The sequence below is a fragment of the Ahaetulla prasina genome, chromosome 4 (assembly GCF_028640845.1).
Source record: "Ahaetulla prasina isolate Xishuangbanna chromosome 4, ASM2864084v1, whole genome shotgun sequence".
Classification (NCBI taxonomy): Eukaryota; Metazoa; Chordata; class Lepidosauria; order Squamata; family Colubridae; genus Ahaetulla; species Ahaetulla prasina.
This window is the reverse complement of record NC_080542.1, coordinates 81,036,154-81,054,361: the sequence shown is the minus strand read 5'-3', so window position 1 is coordinate 81,054,361 and position 18,208 is coordinate 81,036,154. Positions and strand designations below refer to the sequence as shown.

Here is an 18,208-nt window from a genome sequence, read left to right as displayed (position 1 = left end):
CCTCAATCAGAAGATATATTACCCACCGCAATAAAATAATTAACTCTTAGCAATAAAGCAGTAACTTGTAGTGGGTGGAGGCTGACAAGAGCATTATCACAAAGGCATCTATGGGTGGGTGAATCATTTGAAAAGGCAAGAGAGAGGCCACAACTTCATGGTTAAAGCTATCATCTTGGCTTTTTAAACTCTTACCTGCAAAGGCCCCTGCACTATTATTTGTTAGCAGTGTTATATTTTTATATTGTTTTAAAAGTACTCTCTGTTATATGGATTAATTGTGAAGAAAATGGATTACTACGGATAAGGAAAATAAAAGTAGAAGCTGCATATTAGAAATAATAAGGCATTCCATATTTTAGCCAAGTATTATAGTGATAATTGAACTAGGTAGGCAACTTTTCTTTTTAAAAGTTGGGTGGCACCTGCTTGAATTACAATATTCAGCTCATGGTTTTCATATTTTACATTTACTTTTATGAATGCCATTTAGTATGAAAAATACCAATAATATTAAAGGAAGAAATCAATTCTGTTGTATTGATAGGCTGGGGAAAAGGATTGCCATTTACTGAGTTAATTAAAAAAACCTCAAAAGCTGATTTAAAATATTCTCATTGACAGTGGTCAATCTTTAAAGACGTCTCCAACCTGCATTGCCACTTTTTAAGGTAAGCTGGCTCTTGAAAGCTATTTATTAAAGCTTAGACCTTTGTCTTCCTATAATAAAGAGATGAGGATCTCTACAAACCCAAAATTCGTAGCATTCATGCACACATATATACAGATGAAACTCGAAAAATTAGAATATCGTGCAAAAGTTCATTTATTTCAGTAATGCAACTTAAAAGGTGAAACTAATATATGAGATAGACTCATTACATGCAAAGCAATATAGTTCAAACCTTGATTTGTCATAATTTTGATGATTATGGCTTACGGCTCATAAAAACTCCAAATTCACAATCTCAGAAAATTAGAATATTGTGAAAAGGTTCAATATTCTAGACTTAAAGTGTCCCACCCTAATCAGCTAATTAAGCCATAACACCTGCAAAGGGTTCCTGAGTCTTTAAATGGTCTCTTAGTCTGGTTCAGTAGGAATCACAATCACGGGAAAGACTGCTGACCTGACAGTTGTGCAGAAAACCATCATTGACACCCTCCATAAGGAGGGAAAGCCTCAAAAAGGTAATTGCAAAAGAAGTTGGATGTTCCCAAAGTGCTGTATCAAAGCACATTAATGGAAAGTTATGTGGAAGGGAAAAGTGTGGAAGAAAAAGGTGCACAAGCAGCAGGGATGATCGCAGCCTGGAGAGGATTGTCAGCAAAAGGCCATTCAAAAGTGTTGGGGACTTTCACAAGGAGTGGACTGAGGCTGGAGTCAGTGCATCAAGAGCCATCACACACAGACGGATCCTGGACATGGGCTTCAAATGTTGTATTCCTCTTGTCAAGCCGCTCCTGAACAACAAACAACATCAGAAGCATCTTACCTGGGCTAAAGAAAAAAAGAACTGGTCTGTTGCTCAGTGGTCCAAAGCCCTATTTTCTGATGAGAGCAACTTTTGCATCTCATTTGGAAACCAAGGACCCAGAGTCTGGAAGAAGAATGGAGACACACACACTGCAAGATGCTTGAAGTCCAGTGTGAACTTTCCACAGTCTGTGTTGATTTGGGGAGCCATGTCATCTGCTGGTGTTGGTCCATTGTGCTTCATTAAGTCCAGGGTCAACACAGCCGTCTACCAGGAGATTTTGGAGCACTTCATGCTTCCTTCCACAGATGAGCTTTATGGGGATGCTGACTTCATTTTCCAGCAAGACTTGGCACCTGTCCACACTGCCAAAAGTACCAAAACCTGGTTCAATGCCCATGGGATTACTGTGCTTGATTGGCCAGCAAACTCTCCTGACCTGAACCCCATAGAGAATCTATGGGGCATTGCCAAGAGAAAGATGAGAGACATGAAACCGAACAATCCAGAAGAGCTGAAGGCTGCTATTGCAGCATCCTGGTCTTCCATAACACCTCAACAGTGCCACAGGCTTATAGCATCCATGCCATGCCACATTGAGGCAGTAATTGATGCAAAAGGGGCCCAAACCAAGTACTGAGTACATATTCATGTTTATACTTTTCAGAGGTCCGATATTGTTCTATGTATAATCCTTGTTTTATTGATTTCTTGTAATATTGTAATTTTCTGAGATTGTAAATTTGGGGTTTACATGAGCTGTCAGCCATAATCATCAAAATTACGACAAATCAAGGCTTGAACTATCTCGCTTTGCATGTAATGAATCTATCTCATATATTAGTTTCACCTTTTAAGTTGCATATAAATGGACTTTTGTAATGAAATAAATGAACTTTTGTACGATATTCTATTTTTTTTGAGTTTCACCTTACGTGTGTGTGTGAATACTACAAATATATATATCTTCAAATATTATTAATTATGAGGAAATTACAGATAATTTTTCTTGTTTTGTTGGAGAAACAAAACAACCAATTCACAACACTATGGCACAATACAGGAGTTCAAACCCATCAGAACAAGATTCAGCAGTCCATCTGCATTTGAAAGTCAAAGGTCACTCTTTTGAAGACAGCGAAGTCCACATTTTGGATAGAGTGGACCATGAGTTTGAAAGAGGGGTAAAAGAGGCCACAATTTATAGTTACAATTGAACAGCCTGTCAGCCTTCACTTCTATATTGCTTGCTTGCTACAGCTGCCATTTGTAATGGGGGGGAGGGGGTAGTTGCCCTGGTTATGGAAGAGGGGGGAAATGAGCTGGTGGAGATTTCTTGTAACGGAGTAAATTGGAGGAACTTTCCCTCAGCGTTTTCTCTGCAGCTTGGAGGCATGCTGATAACCAATCAAGGTCAACCATCCGAGCATACCAGAAGGATGGGGCCATCTGAAGCTGCACCCCACATGACCCCCTGGGGGAAGGTGGATTGGATAATTCTGACTGGACCCTTGGGGGGAGGGTTTGGGGAATGTTTCCTATATGTGATTTTTGCACCTTGCTTTGCTTTGATTGCATTCAGTTCATACTCAGTAAAAGTACTACTCTATGAAAATCGAGTTGAGGTTTTTCTTTCTTGAGTACCGAAAGAAGGCATACCTGACACAGCCTTCCTTAAACAGAGGAGAAGGAATATAATACTATCTATCTCCTGTCTATATCACAGTCCTTTCAGCAGATCCAAGAAGATTCTACATTCATTTGCATTCTAATTCAGGTGACCCTGCGGCTCAGATAAACCCCCAACTGGCCCCAAAGTCTCTCAGAGAGAATACTAATGACCAGATGATTGCAAAGAAATACGATCGTTCCATCCCCTCCCCCATCTGTCAGAACTAATCCTCCCATCCTCTTCACACCATCCAATCAGAACTGATGAAGCTTCTTGGATGATAAGTGAAACATCTTCTTCCTCAAGGAAAAAACATATTCAAGTTGCCTTTTGAAAAAGCATCTTTGTGACATTCTGGGTAATGGTTCTTCATTGGGATGATCTAAGAAAGCATAATGCTAGGTAGAAATGACTAATCAAGGGAAAGAAGCAAATGAAATTTGTTTATGTAGCTGGAAATTAGTCTATCCTCTTGAAAAAAGACAAGTTGATATACTTGTATACTTTTTGCAGAAATAGTATAATCCTATAGATTCCATTAGAAATATGAATTCCAGGAAACTTTTGGAATGTTATTATTTATATGAAATTTCATTTTATGACAAGTAAATGTTATGCAAAAGATAGAATCTCCTACATTTCTCATGTTTAATTTTGAAGTGAATTGTTAAATGCATAACAAAATGCAATCTGCAGAAACAGGATTATCTGGCCTAATTAAAGAGATTTTGGAAGAATAATTTTAAAAAGTTATAGGATCCCTTCAGCAGCAACAGCACAAAGTGTGGGAATGGAAAATAGGGATAGAAGCCACATTATGGCCTATACATTGTTTCCCGTAGCAACTATGTGGTTTCCCAACAATTTCACATTAAATTGTTGCAATTTGTGAGTAACACAGCTAAATATTGTGGTGTGCCATATTGTGTTTGTTCAAGGATTTTACAGGCCTCTACTTCCCACACTTCAATTCCCCAAGGAATAAGATAGAAAAGGACTCACGTTATTTGCTAACTATACAGACAAAAAGTATTAACTACCTTTTTAAATTCTTCTTGGAAGTATTTTCTATTGCTTTCTGAAGCCAAGTCTGATTTCTGGTTCTCATTTGCTGTTCTTGACTCTGATGTCTCTTCCTCTGAAGTTTCTCTACTATTTTTCATTTTTATTGATAATTCAGATAACCTTGCCTTCATTCTTTCTTCCATAGAGAGTGCTTTACTTTGTTGATGTTGATTGGCACAGCTGATGTCAAATTTTGATAAATCATCAAATACCTTAAATAATTAAAAACAAAAAGCGAAGAATTAAATCAATATATCTCAAAAAGAAAACAATTAAATCTGTTATTAAGAACTATTTATGACATGAGAGCAATGCAGTAGCATTCTGACAATTGCAACATAATGAATATATAAGGAAAAAATAACTTTCAGAGGCTGACTTCTCTCCATTAGCCTTGAGAAAGATTGCTTTTCTAGCCTTCACTATGTTCCTAGATGAGCTTTACTTTGGATTGGCACTGTAGCAGCTGCAGAGAATGATATGTGGACCTGGGCATGATGAGCAAAGAGAAGGCCATGGGGGGCGGGGGAGGGAAAAGGCCCGACTTCTTGGGTTGGTGGTAGAGGAGAAAGAAAAGTCAGGCTGATTGTAGGAAGGTAGGAGGCCCAAACATCACTGGGTCTAACTGGCTGAAACCTTCTGGCGCATGGCAGATTTTCATGGACAAGTGGATCTAGCCACTTGAGACCTTCCAAGAATTGGGGGAGAGGGAGAAGACCAGGCCACTTGGGAGTAAAGGGGGAGGAAGGAAGCTCGTGTGCTGATGAATCAGTCAAGGCCTTCAACTGGTGACAAATTTCCATGTGTCAGTGGACCTAACTGGTGAAGGCTCCCAGCCCACAGTGTGAGGGAGAGATGCAGCATTCCCACTGTTGTAAGGGTGAGCCACAGTGCCAAGCATTTAAAATTTCATTACATGACTGCAGGGGCGCTACAACATTCTGGGCTTGGAACTCTGGACAGCGGTCCTAAGTTCTTTCATTCAACAACATCTTAAATTTGAATGATCATGAAAAGATTATCTGTACTAGATATTTAATTAGATTCTATGTTACATGTATGGTTTTCAGATTATAAAAATAGGACAGGAAACATTTTTAATTCTCATCACTGAGAAGTAACATAAGTATGCACAGGAAAGCTGAACAGGAAATTAATCTTTTTTTTTCTATTGGCAGGATATAAATAAAAGGAAAATAATGATAAAACCAGAGAACAAATTGAAGCAAACCTTGCCAAGGAAAAAATAATCTATTTACACAAATCTTTTCTTTTTTTATAACCCTGAGTTGCAAATATTCTGTACAGGAAGATGCTGGAAATGGATGATCATTTTCATGACAATAGCAAAGGCAATGATTAATATGCATGGGATAAGGCAATGATAAGCCTCTCCTTCAGTTGGTGATCAACAGAAAAAAAAGTCTGCAAATTCAGTTTTGTACAGATATTTGCACTGAAATGTAATTCAGACATGAGAAGCAACATGACAGACTAAAATGTGGCTGATTATTTTTTAAAAGTTGTGCAAATATAGCTCTAGTCATGTACTATATACTGCCAGATGTCAGAAGTTTGGCAGTTCGAATCTCACTGGCTCAAGGTTGACTAAGCCTTCCATTCTTCGGAGGTCGGTAAAATGAGGACCCAAATTGTTGGGGGCAAGATGCTGACTTTGTAAACTGCTTAAAGAGAGCTGTAAAGCACTGTGAAGTGATATATAAATCTATGTGCTATTGCTATATAGTCAGCTATATAAGTGGCCTTTTTTAATTCCATGTGATTTTGGCTATCACATTCCAGAAAAATATTTTTCCCCCAAAGTTGGTTTCATAATGTAGCAATGCAATTTGGATATGTAAATTTTACAATAGGATCACAACAAATAATTTTAGCAGAAAAACATTTGAACAGGAATCTGAAAAATCATGAACATAGTTACTTGAAGCGTGTGTAATACATAGTACCAAGTCCTATTCAGTGACAAAGTGTCAGATTAGATCAGTTTATTCAATGCCCAATTGACATTAGCAACATACATATATTCATGCAGTTAATCAACCAAAGATAATTAATAGAGCTTTCCATGACTGGCTGTGCTTAGGTTACTGTGTCTATGTAATACAGCAAAGATTTTACCACTCCCATCCCTTTTTTTTTTTTGGCAGGCTATAAACTGTAATCACCAAACTTTGATTACCTGATATGTACCCAAGTTGTTAGGTGGTTTTGTGTAATTTTTGCTTTTGCATAAATCTTCAGAGAGAACATTACTTTTTTCACATCTTCTTGATGTCTTTTCAAAGTCATGATAGGTTTCTTCATTTTCATTACTATCTGAACAGTTTAAACTGATAGCCTGTGGATTAAAATTTACATCCAATTCTTCGTTCAACTCTGTTTTTTCCTCTCTGTATTTATTGTTACAAATTTCTTTATGTATTCCTAAGAGGCTAGATGCTATAGTCTCCCTTAAAGAATCGACAGGTGATATTTCTGAATCAGAGTATTCTGTCTCAATGGTAAACCCCTTAGGTGACAGAGAAGTCATAGACTGGTATAATTCATTGCCATAACTCCATTCAGCATTGTACTGAGCTTCAAAGTAATTTGAAAGCTCCGGAGGGCTTTGCTTTAGCTTGTTCAAAGTCACATTCCAGTCACCATTATCTTCGCTATCTGAGCCCATCTCATCATAAGCAGATACAACACTGGATTCTTCCTCCAAAGCTTTGAACACTTGGCTCTTAGGTTTGGCAAGCATTCGAGGACAAGGCAAAATGGCATTTTGCAAGGCTACCCAATTTCCATCTGTACTTTGCAAAAAAGGAGGAAAATCTAAGGAAATATAAAAAGAAACTCCAGTATCATTATTATTGAATTTTATTGATCTAAATGCATTCTTAATTAGCTATTTTTTCAATTACTACAAAAAGTAAAATTTTAGTTGTTTTATATCGTATAAATTTCAAGAGAATAATTAAATTCATATGAATTTGTATCACATATGAGAAAGTACTGTGAAGGTGATTAATCACAATTTGATCTGAAGAATTTGAAATGGGCCCAGAGTTTTAATAAATATTTTAAAGGTTTACAAAACAATGTTTTGCAACCCACACATAATATTGGATAGATGGAAAACATGATAAATACATTGTTATTTATTAATATTATTAAGAATTTCTTTAAATCCCAAGAGTGGTTGTAATGTGTATTTTAGAATTCCTGAAAACTTAAATGTTTTTAAACATTTTGTATTTTCCTTGCAACTAGTACTGCTGACCAAGATAAAGTCTAACAATTTGGCACTACATGGCAATTCAGTGCAAAGATGGGAACATCTACTGCTTGTTATTAATCCAGACAGATTAACAGCCACCAGTTATTTCTAGTAAAGGATTCAATTTGTTGGATTGAGCAAGAGTCTTGCTATTAGTCTACTTATTATCATATCATCTAGTGTCCTTTCTGTAATGTATCTTTAAAAGTTTTGGCGGGAAAATAGCACGTTGCTGATTGGTTGAAGCCTCCGGCTAAACTGTATATAAAGAGAGGTTTTTCCCAGCACTGGCTGCTGGGTTCACCATATAGTAAAGAGCTGTTGTCACTATCCTGGTCTCCTGCCTCGTTATTGCCCGAATCTAACACTGGCGACGAAGGTGGGATCTCGAGGCTAAGAGCGCCAGGAAAAGAGCTGAACTCACCAGGAAGACGCGAACCCAGCAAACAAGGGGCGGAAAGCAGCGATGTCCGGCTACACACCGCCAGCACCATTCGACCCAGCCAAGGAAAAATGGGGGTCATACATGGCTCGTTTCGAGTGTTTCCTCGAGGCGAACGAATTTCAAGGAGTTTCAGACAACAGGAAGCAGCGTATTTCCTGAGCCACTGCGGTCCAGAAGTTTTCGACACCGCAGAATCCTGGCGGAGCCAACGCCGTACAGTCGGTACCGTGGCAAACTCTGCAGAATTTATTGAAAGCCCATTATGCACCAACGCCGTCAAGTATGTGCAACGGTTGGTCGGGAGCGCAGGCAGCAAGAGGCGAGTCCATCAGCGCATACATGGCAGCCCTGAGAAAGCCTCAAAACATTGCGAGTACCGAGACTTGGATGAGGCATTGCTGGAGCAACTCATCCGGGGTCAGGGACATCCGTTTGGAGGCGGCTGCTGTCTAAAAGCAACCTAATGCTGGCAAACGCCTTGGGCGAAGCCAGGGCTCACGAGATGTCTACCCAAGCGCGGAAACCCTACAAAGCCGCTCGCACCAGCGGCTGGTGCGAAATCAACCCCGTCCACAACGAGGAGATCCAGGCTGAGTTGACGGTGAGGAAGAGGAAGAGTCTTCCACACCGGGAGGCGGAGAAAGAAGACCGGGGTGACTGCGCAGTTGCGGAGGCAACACCAACGACAACAATGCAGATTTAAGGATGCGGTGTGTCGGTGCGAAAGGAAGGGCACATAGCACAGGCCTGTCGAGCACCCCAACCTTCCGCCAAAAATTCAAACCGGCCAATCAGAGCGGAACGCGGCGGCCCGTGAGTGGTCAGTTTAAAAAGGCGCGAAGTTGAATCAGACTGTCGTGAGTGGGTCACGCATCAACACGCCTAGAAAAAAATCTTTACAAAGGCAAAGATTGAGGGGGTGCCGTGCCGATTGGAGGTGGACACCGGCTCATCGATCACGATCATGTCCTGGGACAATCTCGTGAGAGCCTTACCCGCCATCCCAAAGCGCAAGCTGCAACCACAGAAATTAAAGGTACAAGACTACCAAGGGAATCGCATCCCTGTTCGAGGGGTAACGTCCGTCCACGTCGAGTATGGACACTACAAGAAAACTCTGCCCATCACCATAGTCGATGGGACCCTGCCAAGCTTGTTGGGACTGGACTGGTTCCGAGCATTGGGCATGGGAGTGACTGGAATCTTCAGAAACGAAGTCGACCTCAAAGACGCACTCGTGAAAGAATTTGGGGACGTTTTCAGAGACTGCCTGGGCAAGTACACGGGGACCCCTATCTCTTTTAACTTAGACCCCCAAGTTGCCCCTATCCGTCTAAAGGCTAGGAGGGTCCCGTTCGCCCTAAAGCCCAGGATTGACCGGGAACTGGACAAGCTAGTAAACCAGGGAATTCTAGTGCCAGTTGACCATGCTAAGTGGGAGACCCCTATAGTCACCCCAGTCAAACCGGACGGGTCGGTCCGGATTTGCGCTGACTACAAGGCAACGCTTAACAAAAGTACAGCACTTACTGCACTCAATGGGGCAAGGGCAAGTTTTTGCCAAGCTAGACTTGGCCCAAGCCTATCAACAGCTGCCCGTAGATAGCAGCACAGCCGAAGCGCAGACAATTGTGACTCACAGAGGGGCTTTTAAGTGTACCCGGTTACAGTTTGGGGTTAGTGTGGCTCCAGGGTTATTTCAGAACCTAATGGAGCGGCTATTGCAGGGCCTACCAGGGGTGGTACCATACTTTGACGATGTACTGGTATCCGCTGAGAATCTAGAGGAATTAGGGGTAAGGCTGCGAAAAGTTTTGGGCATTTTCCGGTCTGCCGGTCTCACGGTTAAACTGAACAAATGCCAGATCGGGGTTGAGTCTGTGGAATTCCTGGGCTACCGGATAGACAGGGAAGGGATTCACCCCACTGAGAGCAAGGTACGGGCCATCAGGAAGGCCCCGGTTCCAAAGACCAAAACGGAGTTACAGGCATTCTTAGGTCTGGTCAACTTCTACGCGGTATTCTTAAGGAATAAGGCAACAGTAGCCGAGCCGCTGCATAAATTACTAGCAAAGACGGCTGCATGGTCTTGGGGAAAGGCGGAAGCTAGGGCATTCGAAGGGGTAAAGAATCTCCTATCGAGTGATAGCCTCCTTATCCAATACAATGGCACGCTGCCATTAGTGTTAAGCTGCGATGCATCTCCCTATGGGGTGGGGGCTGTGCTCAGCCACAGGTTACCAAATGGCACAGAAGCCCCTATTGCATATTACTCCCGAACCATGTCATCAACTGAAAGGAATTATAGCCAGCTTGATAAGGAAGCCTTGGCTATAGTCTCCGGAGTAAAGAAATTCCATGAATATGTATTTGGTCGTGATTTTGAAATCATCACGGACCATAGACCTTGCTAGGTCTGTTGGCAGGCGACCGCCCAACGCCCGTGGCACTTTCGCCAAGACTGACCCGATGGACTATCTTCCTGGCAGCGTATTCTTACAAATTACTACACCGGCCAGGAAAGGAATTAGGGCATGCAGACGCCCTGAGCAGATGCCCGTTACCAGGGACTATCAAGACCCCACTCCGGGATACCAGTTCTGCTAATTGACTCTTTGGACTCTGGCCCAGTCACATCCAAAGAGGTGGCTCGGCTTCGTATAAGGACATTACAATAAGAACTGTAATTGGTTGGGTACAAGAGGTTGGCCGCTGCGCGGCGGCGTTTTAAAGAGTTTGTAAAAAGACGTGGGGAACTCTCGGCACAAGGGGGGTGCCTGCTATGGGGGGATCGAGTGGTGATCCCGGAGAAATTGAGGAAAAAGGTATTGGATCTCCTTCACGAAGGTCACCCAGGAATCGTGAGAATGAAGGGTCTAGCGAGAAGCTATGTGTGGTGGCCCTTAATGGACTCGGAAATTGCTGAAAGGGTAGGGAAATGCCAGGCCTGCCAGGAGTCCAGACCGCTACCCCCAACGGCCCCGATTCGGGAATGGGAGAGACCCCAGGGCCCCTGGTCTAGGATCCATATCGATTTTGCCGGCCCCTTCCACGGCCAAACCTTTCTGGTAGTAGTCGATGCCTACTCCAAATGGCTGGAAATCATTCTCATGAGATCCATGACAGCCGATGCCGTGATTTCAGTCCTACGGCACCTATTTGTAACCCACGGGTTGCCCGACACTTTAGTCTCCGATAACGGCCCGCAATTCACGGCAACCCAGTTTGAGGGGTACTTGGCAGAGGAGGGCATCCGACATGTCCTCTCGGTGCCTTTCCACCCTGCGATGAACGGCCTTGCAGAACGTTTCGTTCGGAGCGCAAAGGAAGCATTGTCCAGAATCAGGCCAGGCGATTGGCAAACAAAAATTGATACATATCTAGCAGTCCAACACAGAACCCCCTGTGTAATAACTGGCCGCAGCCCGGCCGAGCTATTAATGGGTCGGAAGCTTAGGTGCCCACTAGACCGTTTAAACCCAAACTACACACCAGACGGTTACAAAGGGGCACACGGTAAAACAAGAGAGATGGCAGTAGGCGACCTAGTGTGGGCACACAACTACAGCGAGGGCCCGACCTGGTTAGCAGGAAAAATCCTAGAAATAACAGGACCAAAATCATATCTAGTAGAGATAGAGGATGGCCGGGTGTGGAAGTGCTACATAGATCAAATAAGGAAACGCATAACGGTAAAGCAGAATCAGACGAAACAGACCCTGACTATTCAATGCATAATCCACAGCTGACTCAAACCCGGGGCAAACGCGGACTTATCTGAGTTCCAGGAGGTCCAGCGACGCCAACCGGTTCCTCCTGAAAACAGCAGGGACGACTCTGCAATAATCCAGGGCCGGATGGCAGAGGAGGAGCTGAGAGGAACAAACAGTCCCTCCGGTCAGCTCGACTCACTCCCAGAAAATGCATTGTGCAGGTCCGAAAGAGTCAGGAGACGCCCAGTCTACTTGCGTGATTACGTTGACAAATAAGATGTTAATTTCATGTAAATATTGGTAAAGTGTTTTCTGGGAGGGAAGGAGTGTAATGTATCTTTAAAAGTTTTGGCGGGAAAATAGCACGTTGCTGATTGGTTGAAGCCTCCGGCTAAACTGTATATAAAGAGAGGTTTTTCCCAGCACTGGCTGCTGGGTTCACCATATAGTAAAGAGCTGTTGTCACTATCCTGGTCTCCTGCCTCGTTATTGCCCGAATCTAACACTTTCATTAGCAGAATTAATAGCTTGAAATTTCACAAATACTGTAGAAGAAGGTGGATGATTTGAATATAAACTTAATCATATGTAAAGAAATTAGTTGAAATTAATGTCATCTATGACCAACTGTTCCATTTATTGCAATTGTTTTATATTATGCATAACTGAGTCAACATAAGAATTTTAGGGAATACGATGCTATACTTGATCTTAAATGCAAAGAAGCAACATTTTAAAATTCTTGAAAATTAAAGCTATAATGTAGGTCTTTGGTTATTCGGGTTTTCTCCCGCGTAAAATTGGCAGTGTCTTGGCGACGTTTCGATGAAGTCTCATTCGTCATCTTCAGGCTTCAGCTTCGTGCTTCTGGGAGCAATGTGTGATTGCAGCTGTTTCTTCCTTTTTAACTGCTAGTGGTTTTTTTTTTAATGTTTTTTAAACATTAAAGCTATAATGTTTATATATAAAATCTTAAGTAGGCTTCTATGGGTAAGCCTCAATTTATGACAGATTGCTTAATGACTATTTAAAGTTATGATATACCCCCCAAAAGATATCCATGACTCAAAATTTGACAGCTGCCCTATCCCCATGGTCACATGATTGCATTTTGGGTGTTGAGTAACCCAGTCTCTATTTAGAGCTGTTTGCATCATTCCATGATCATGTGATCACAATTTACCATGTTGAAAACTGGCATTTACTTTCTGGCAAAAAATGTCCATTGTATACAATGGGTTCACTTAACGACTACAGCTTTCAATTAATAACTGTGGCATTTGCGTTATGATCACCGTATTCACTTAATCACTGCCACATGTTATAAATGTCATAAAATTGGATTTGTCATATAATGATCCACTAAGAACTGGCATGGCTGCTGACCTGTAATTCTGGGCTCAGTTATGGCTGTTAAGTCAAGGCCTACCTGTATGTACATTTAATTACACAAAGCTATTTTATTTTTGAGTTAGTGAAAGCACTGATTCCATACTATTTAGTATATTCCTGGGACTCAAAATACTTTTCTAAACAGCATCTAATTTATAAATGAAATATATATAACTGCAATTGCTTTTGAAAGCATTTTTTTCTAGAGTTTAAACAATCAAATGCCATTAAATGTGACTAAAAAAATCTGTTGGGATTTCAGCTTTGTTTTAATAAAACAGCCAAAGTCTATTTATCCTCAAGAGTAGCTGCTTAATTTAAAGGCATTGCAAAATGCCTCAGAAGTCAATTGCCAAATTTTTGGAATGTTTTTCAAAAGACAATTTTTAAAATAAATTATTACAGCTTAACAAGTTAAGTTTGCACATGCATCAACCACATACATTACAGGTCCATTTATCTCTCACAAAACAGAACCATAAATTATGTTCTAAGATTTCAGAGGTAAAAAGCACAGAAACAATAGCTGAAAAATAAAAACAAAACAGATACAACTTTCTGCATCCAGGAAGAGGATTAACTCATCTAGAATCAGCTTTTGGTATTAATGTCTACAGGAGGATGTATTTATGCGAATGGATACTGCAGAGGATCTAGTTATTGAGGCCTTGCCAAGTGCTATGCAAGGCTTAATTCTGGTAACGATAATACATTTTGCTGAAAAGAATGATCACAGCTTTACATTAGAACCAGGCCTTTTTGTTTGCAAATTTCATAACAGGTTATAAATAATACAAAGTTATTCATTGTTAATGAGTTAATAACAGAACACATATTCCAATGGCTCAGCAGAGAGGTTCTGAATATTCCAAATGTATATGCTTGGAATATTTTGCAGAAATGCTGTCCATTGTTTTCAAAATTTAATAGCTATTTTAAAAAGAAAATGACAAAGCAGTGACCATTCTCAGACTGCAGATTGTTGATCTGCCTGATTCCTTCTTCTTTCCTCCATTCTAAAAGAACATGAAAAATAGCTATTTTTTTCTTTGCAGAGCTAAGAAATATCATATGTATTACAGGCCTTTATTTGGTTCATTTAATTGGTCCACACTCTTCCAGCTGGGAAATGTAGACAGCTTGTTATTTTGTTTCTTGATTTGGCCTTTTGGTTCCCTCAAGGTAGATTCAAATACTGATGATGTGAGAATTGGGTCTTGGGCTGTAGCTTCATTAGTCAGTGAAAATGCAGACTGGGATCTCTGTTAAAAAAATGTATAACTTTAGGAAATGCAAGCTTGGACTTGTATTCTCAAGTTGCACAAAAAATGGAAAGCAAGACATATCCATCAGCCAATGATATAGACTGTTTTTTCCTTAACCTATTACCATAATCAGTGACTGTTTTCCCCTTTTATATATCCTTTTTCCCTGTTGAAGATATGTCTTTAAAATGATCACTAGGAAGGGAGACTCCCCTTTTTTTTTACTGATTATATGTTAAGCTATTCTGAAAGCTTTTCTGATAGTAGAATATTTTAAAAAACAAATTAAATAAATATTGGGAATATTAATTAACAGAATAGCATTCCAACATTATTTTAATGCATGCAATTATTAATTATATATATTGTAATTTCATAAGGAATTCTCTCATGCATAACCACAACAATGCAATTATAAAATATTCATAATACAAACTTAAAACATCTATCATTTTATAATAATTAAAATTTTAAAAATTAAAATTTTAAAACATTACCAGAAGAACCACCCAAGAAAATATTACAACATAAATCACACAAAGAATATCTACCGCTGACCACAAAGACACACTTGAATAATGACACCAACATAACTTTTCAAATTACCATAATACAAGTAGTCCTCAACTTACAACTACAATTGAGCCCAAAATTTATGTTGTTAAGTGAACATTTGTTAAGTGAGTTTTACCCCATTTTACCCCATTTCTTGCCAAAGTTGTTAAGTGAATCTGGCTTCCCTACTGACTTTGTTTGTCAAAAGGTTGCAAAAAGTAATCGCATGACCCCAGGACACTACAACAGTCATAAGTATGAACCAATTGCCAAGTATCTAATTTTTTAAATATGTAATTTTATTTATGTTTTTTGCTTTAACATATATGAGTGCTTAGTGAACAGTGTATTGTCTGGGTCAATTTACTTTATATACAATACTAATAACGATGTTAATACTGTTTAGGTATACATAATAATCTTTCATCTAACATTTACGTATACACTGTAATTATGATGTATTATACTACATAGCAGTATACATAGTAATATTTCCCAATTTCTACTTTCTACCTTTTTTCTAACCCCTAATAAAGCAATTCCCATGTTGAAAGGTATTATGTATCTATCCATCATCTCTTGCCGTTTTTAGTATTTCAACTCTTATTAACTTTTGGAGAAATCTCCCATACTCCTCTCTTGGGATCTTGTATCTCCTTACATCATTCATATTTAGTCTAATTCTTTCATTTGCTTTCACATCTGTCTCTTGCTGTCGAATCTCAATGTCAAGGTTCCAGAAAAACCTCTTCTGCATAAAAAAATCTCAGAAACCATTGTCTTTCAGAGTTCTTTACTAGCATGAGGAAACTGGCACACGATGAGTGAAATTCCAAAACTGAACTTCCGGATTCCAGACCTGACACTCTAGAGCACCCATCAGTAACTCTTTCATTGCTTCAGGGAGATCTTTTTCTCTATCGACTTCTATATTTTGACCTCTTGAAGAATAAGCTACCTCTTTGAAACCAGGAATCTTTACTATCTCTTCCTGCTTGTATCATTTGTTGATTTATCTGCTTGTATCATTTGTTGATTTATCTCCTCTATTCTTTCCTCTGCTCCTTCTGGTTTCTCCTCTATTTTCTGAGTTTTTTGTTCATTTTTCATTATTATTTGCTTAGGACTTTCTATTCTCACATCTGTATCACGCATCAAGTCTATCATCTCCCTATGATTCCTTATCATAGCTTCCTGAATACATTGAAGCATCAATTTCTTTTTGAAAGGTATTTGGTTTTCCCTGTTCTGCTATTTTGCTTTAATTTAATGGGCCAAAAATTACTCAATGATCCACCAATAATCCACCAAAATCCCAATGTCTCAGTTGTCCAAAGGTGCCAAAAAAGCCCATATTAAAAGAATTTCACTCAGCCCCAGAACTGGTCCTCAGAATCCACAATATTTAAAGCCCTCAAAATCTTCTAATTTGCTCCCTTTAAATTTTCTGCATTTGTAAGTTTTAATTTTTCTTCTTTCACCTCGTAAAATGTTCTGTCAAGTAGTATTTATAATCCAGGATGGACCATCAGATTTCCCAATGTCACATTAATCCATAGAGTCAAGTTCAGTTTCAGGAACAATTCTTATTGTTTATAGTCCTCACTCTTTTAAGGATCTTCAAGAAGTTTACCAGTTATTCCCAAACAGCCAGAAAACAAATAAATTCAGAACCAACTCCTCCACCCCCAAAGATGGCCTTCCAGGTGTTGTTTGCCTTTCACTTTGTTTCCCTTTTTCTTCTCCTTTGTTTCTCTTCTCTTATCACTCTCTTTTACTGTCAAAGTCTTTTCCCACCATGTAGTAGTTTAGTATCTTTTTTCACCAGTAGGTGGCATCTAACGTCTAAGTTCCAGCATTAAAACAAGCAGAAGGCATAACAGCTGACTGTCAAATGATAAAAAAAATTAATTTTTCTTTTTGCGCAGAAATCAGACCTTATCAGCAAATTAGAGTAATTTTTTTCAATACTGCAAGTTCCAGACTGGACTTTCTATATTTTAAAGTTTAAAATTTCATACTCTCCCATTATAATTTTATTTCTATTTAGGGTCTATAGTCTGTCTCTGTATATTAATTTGCCGCTTTCTCAACGGTTTGGAGAGTCTTTCTTTTAGAAATTCTTTATTTGGATTTAAGTCTCTAATATAGACGTTGAAAATCGTCTCACCCAGTTCCAATCCCCTGTTCATAAACTGCTCCAGCTCATAATCTTCTTGTCCCGGTCTGGCCATAATGGCCATTGTCTCTGCTGCTGTTCAGGAGGGTTTCTTCGTATCAAGCGAGGAAACTGCCGTTTCCTTGTGATCAACAAAGGATCCCTCCTATCTTCACCACCCCTCCAAGGTGGCTTTGGCCCCATAGGGTATCCTGGCTGGGCTTTCTTCTAGCTCCACCAGCCCACTTCTGTTTCACTGCACTGCCAACCAGTTAGTCCCAATATCTGATTTTTGATCACATTATCATGGGGATGCTACAAAGTTTGTAACTGTGAAAAATGGTCATAATTTACTTTTTTTCTGTGCCTTTGTAACTTTCAACAGTCACTAAATGATCTGTTTTAAGTCGAGAACTACCTGTACTAGAGTATAGATTGTTGTATAAAGCTGGAGTTGTTACAAAGAAACAATATTTCCTGGAACCAGTTTCATCAAAATTTTCAGTGTTTATTATAAATTCAAAGTCACTGAATTGGATCTTTTTCTATAAATTGTCGTTATAATATTTATCTACTGAATTGGATCTTTTTCTATAAATTGTCGTTATAATATTTATCTTTTTGTTCCTGAAGTTTTAACTCAACTTGGAAACTGTCTTTACAAATTACTGTAAAAACTCTTTAAGTGCAATATACTTTCTCTGGCATATTATTATTATTTTCTGCACACCTGCTATTAAAGTTTTAAAACAATGGATTCTATCACCAAATGGAATCAATATACGTCTCCAAATCATGGGAAATAATGATTTCATTCTACTCTTTATAAATCGAATCTAGTTTGGAGTATTCTGTCCAGTTCAAAAGGACCATGACAAATTAGAACTAGTATTTAGGAAACTTACTAGGATAATGAAGGATGTATTTATTGGGTCATTCCATGTCAAGTGGTATGGGGGACCCTGCTCGACCATCACGAATTTTGATGAAATTTTGTTCGATCAAAATTTCCACAACATTGCCTACCTACCGTTTTTTGTCATAAAAGCAGGCAGCATAATAACCGGGAAATATGTTGGCCAATTTTAAATTCAGATCTACGGTATTCAACATTTTGGCTACAAAGTTAATCGTGTCATTTGAAACTTTGCTGACAGAAATCGAATTTGAATCAACTGGCAC

The 18,208-nt window shown here is 39.5% G+C and overlaps 1 protein-coding gene across 14 annotated transcripts in view; it reads right to left on the bottom strand.

The window, feature by feature from the left end:
* Positions 1-18,208, bottom strand: part of MYRIP (myosin VIIA and Rab interacting protein) — a 288,867-nt gene that overhangs the window by 50,547 nt on the left and 220,112 nt on the right. For all 14 annotated transcript variants that reach the window (XM_058184056.1, XM_058184053.1, XM_058184060.1 and 11 more), the window contains 3 exons: positions 14,133-14,310; positions 6,416-7,053; positions 4,191-4,427 (listed from right to left, as the gene is read on the bottom strand). In XM_058184056.1, the coding sequence (XP_058040039.1) occupies positions 4,191-4,427; positions 6,416-7,053; positions 14,133-14,310 (1,053 nt within the window). The remainder of the gene's footprint in view (positions 1-4,190; positions 4,428-6,415; positions 7,054-14,132; positions 14,311-18,208) is intronic.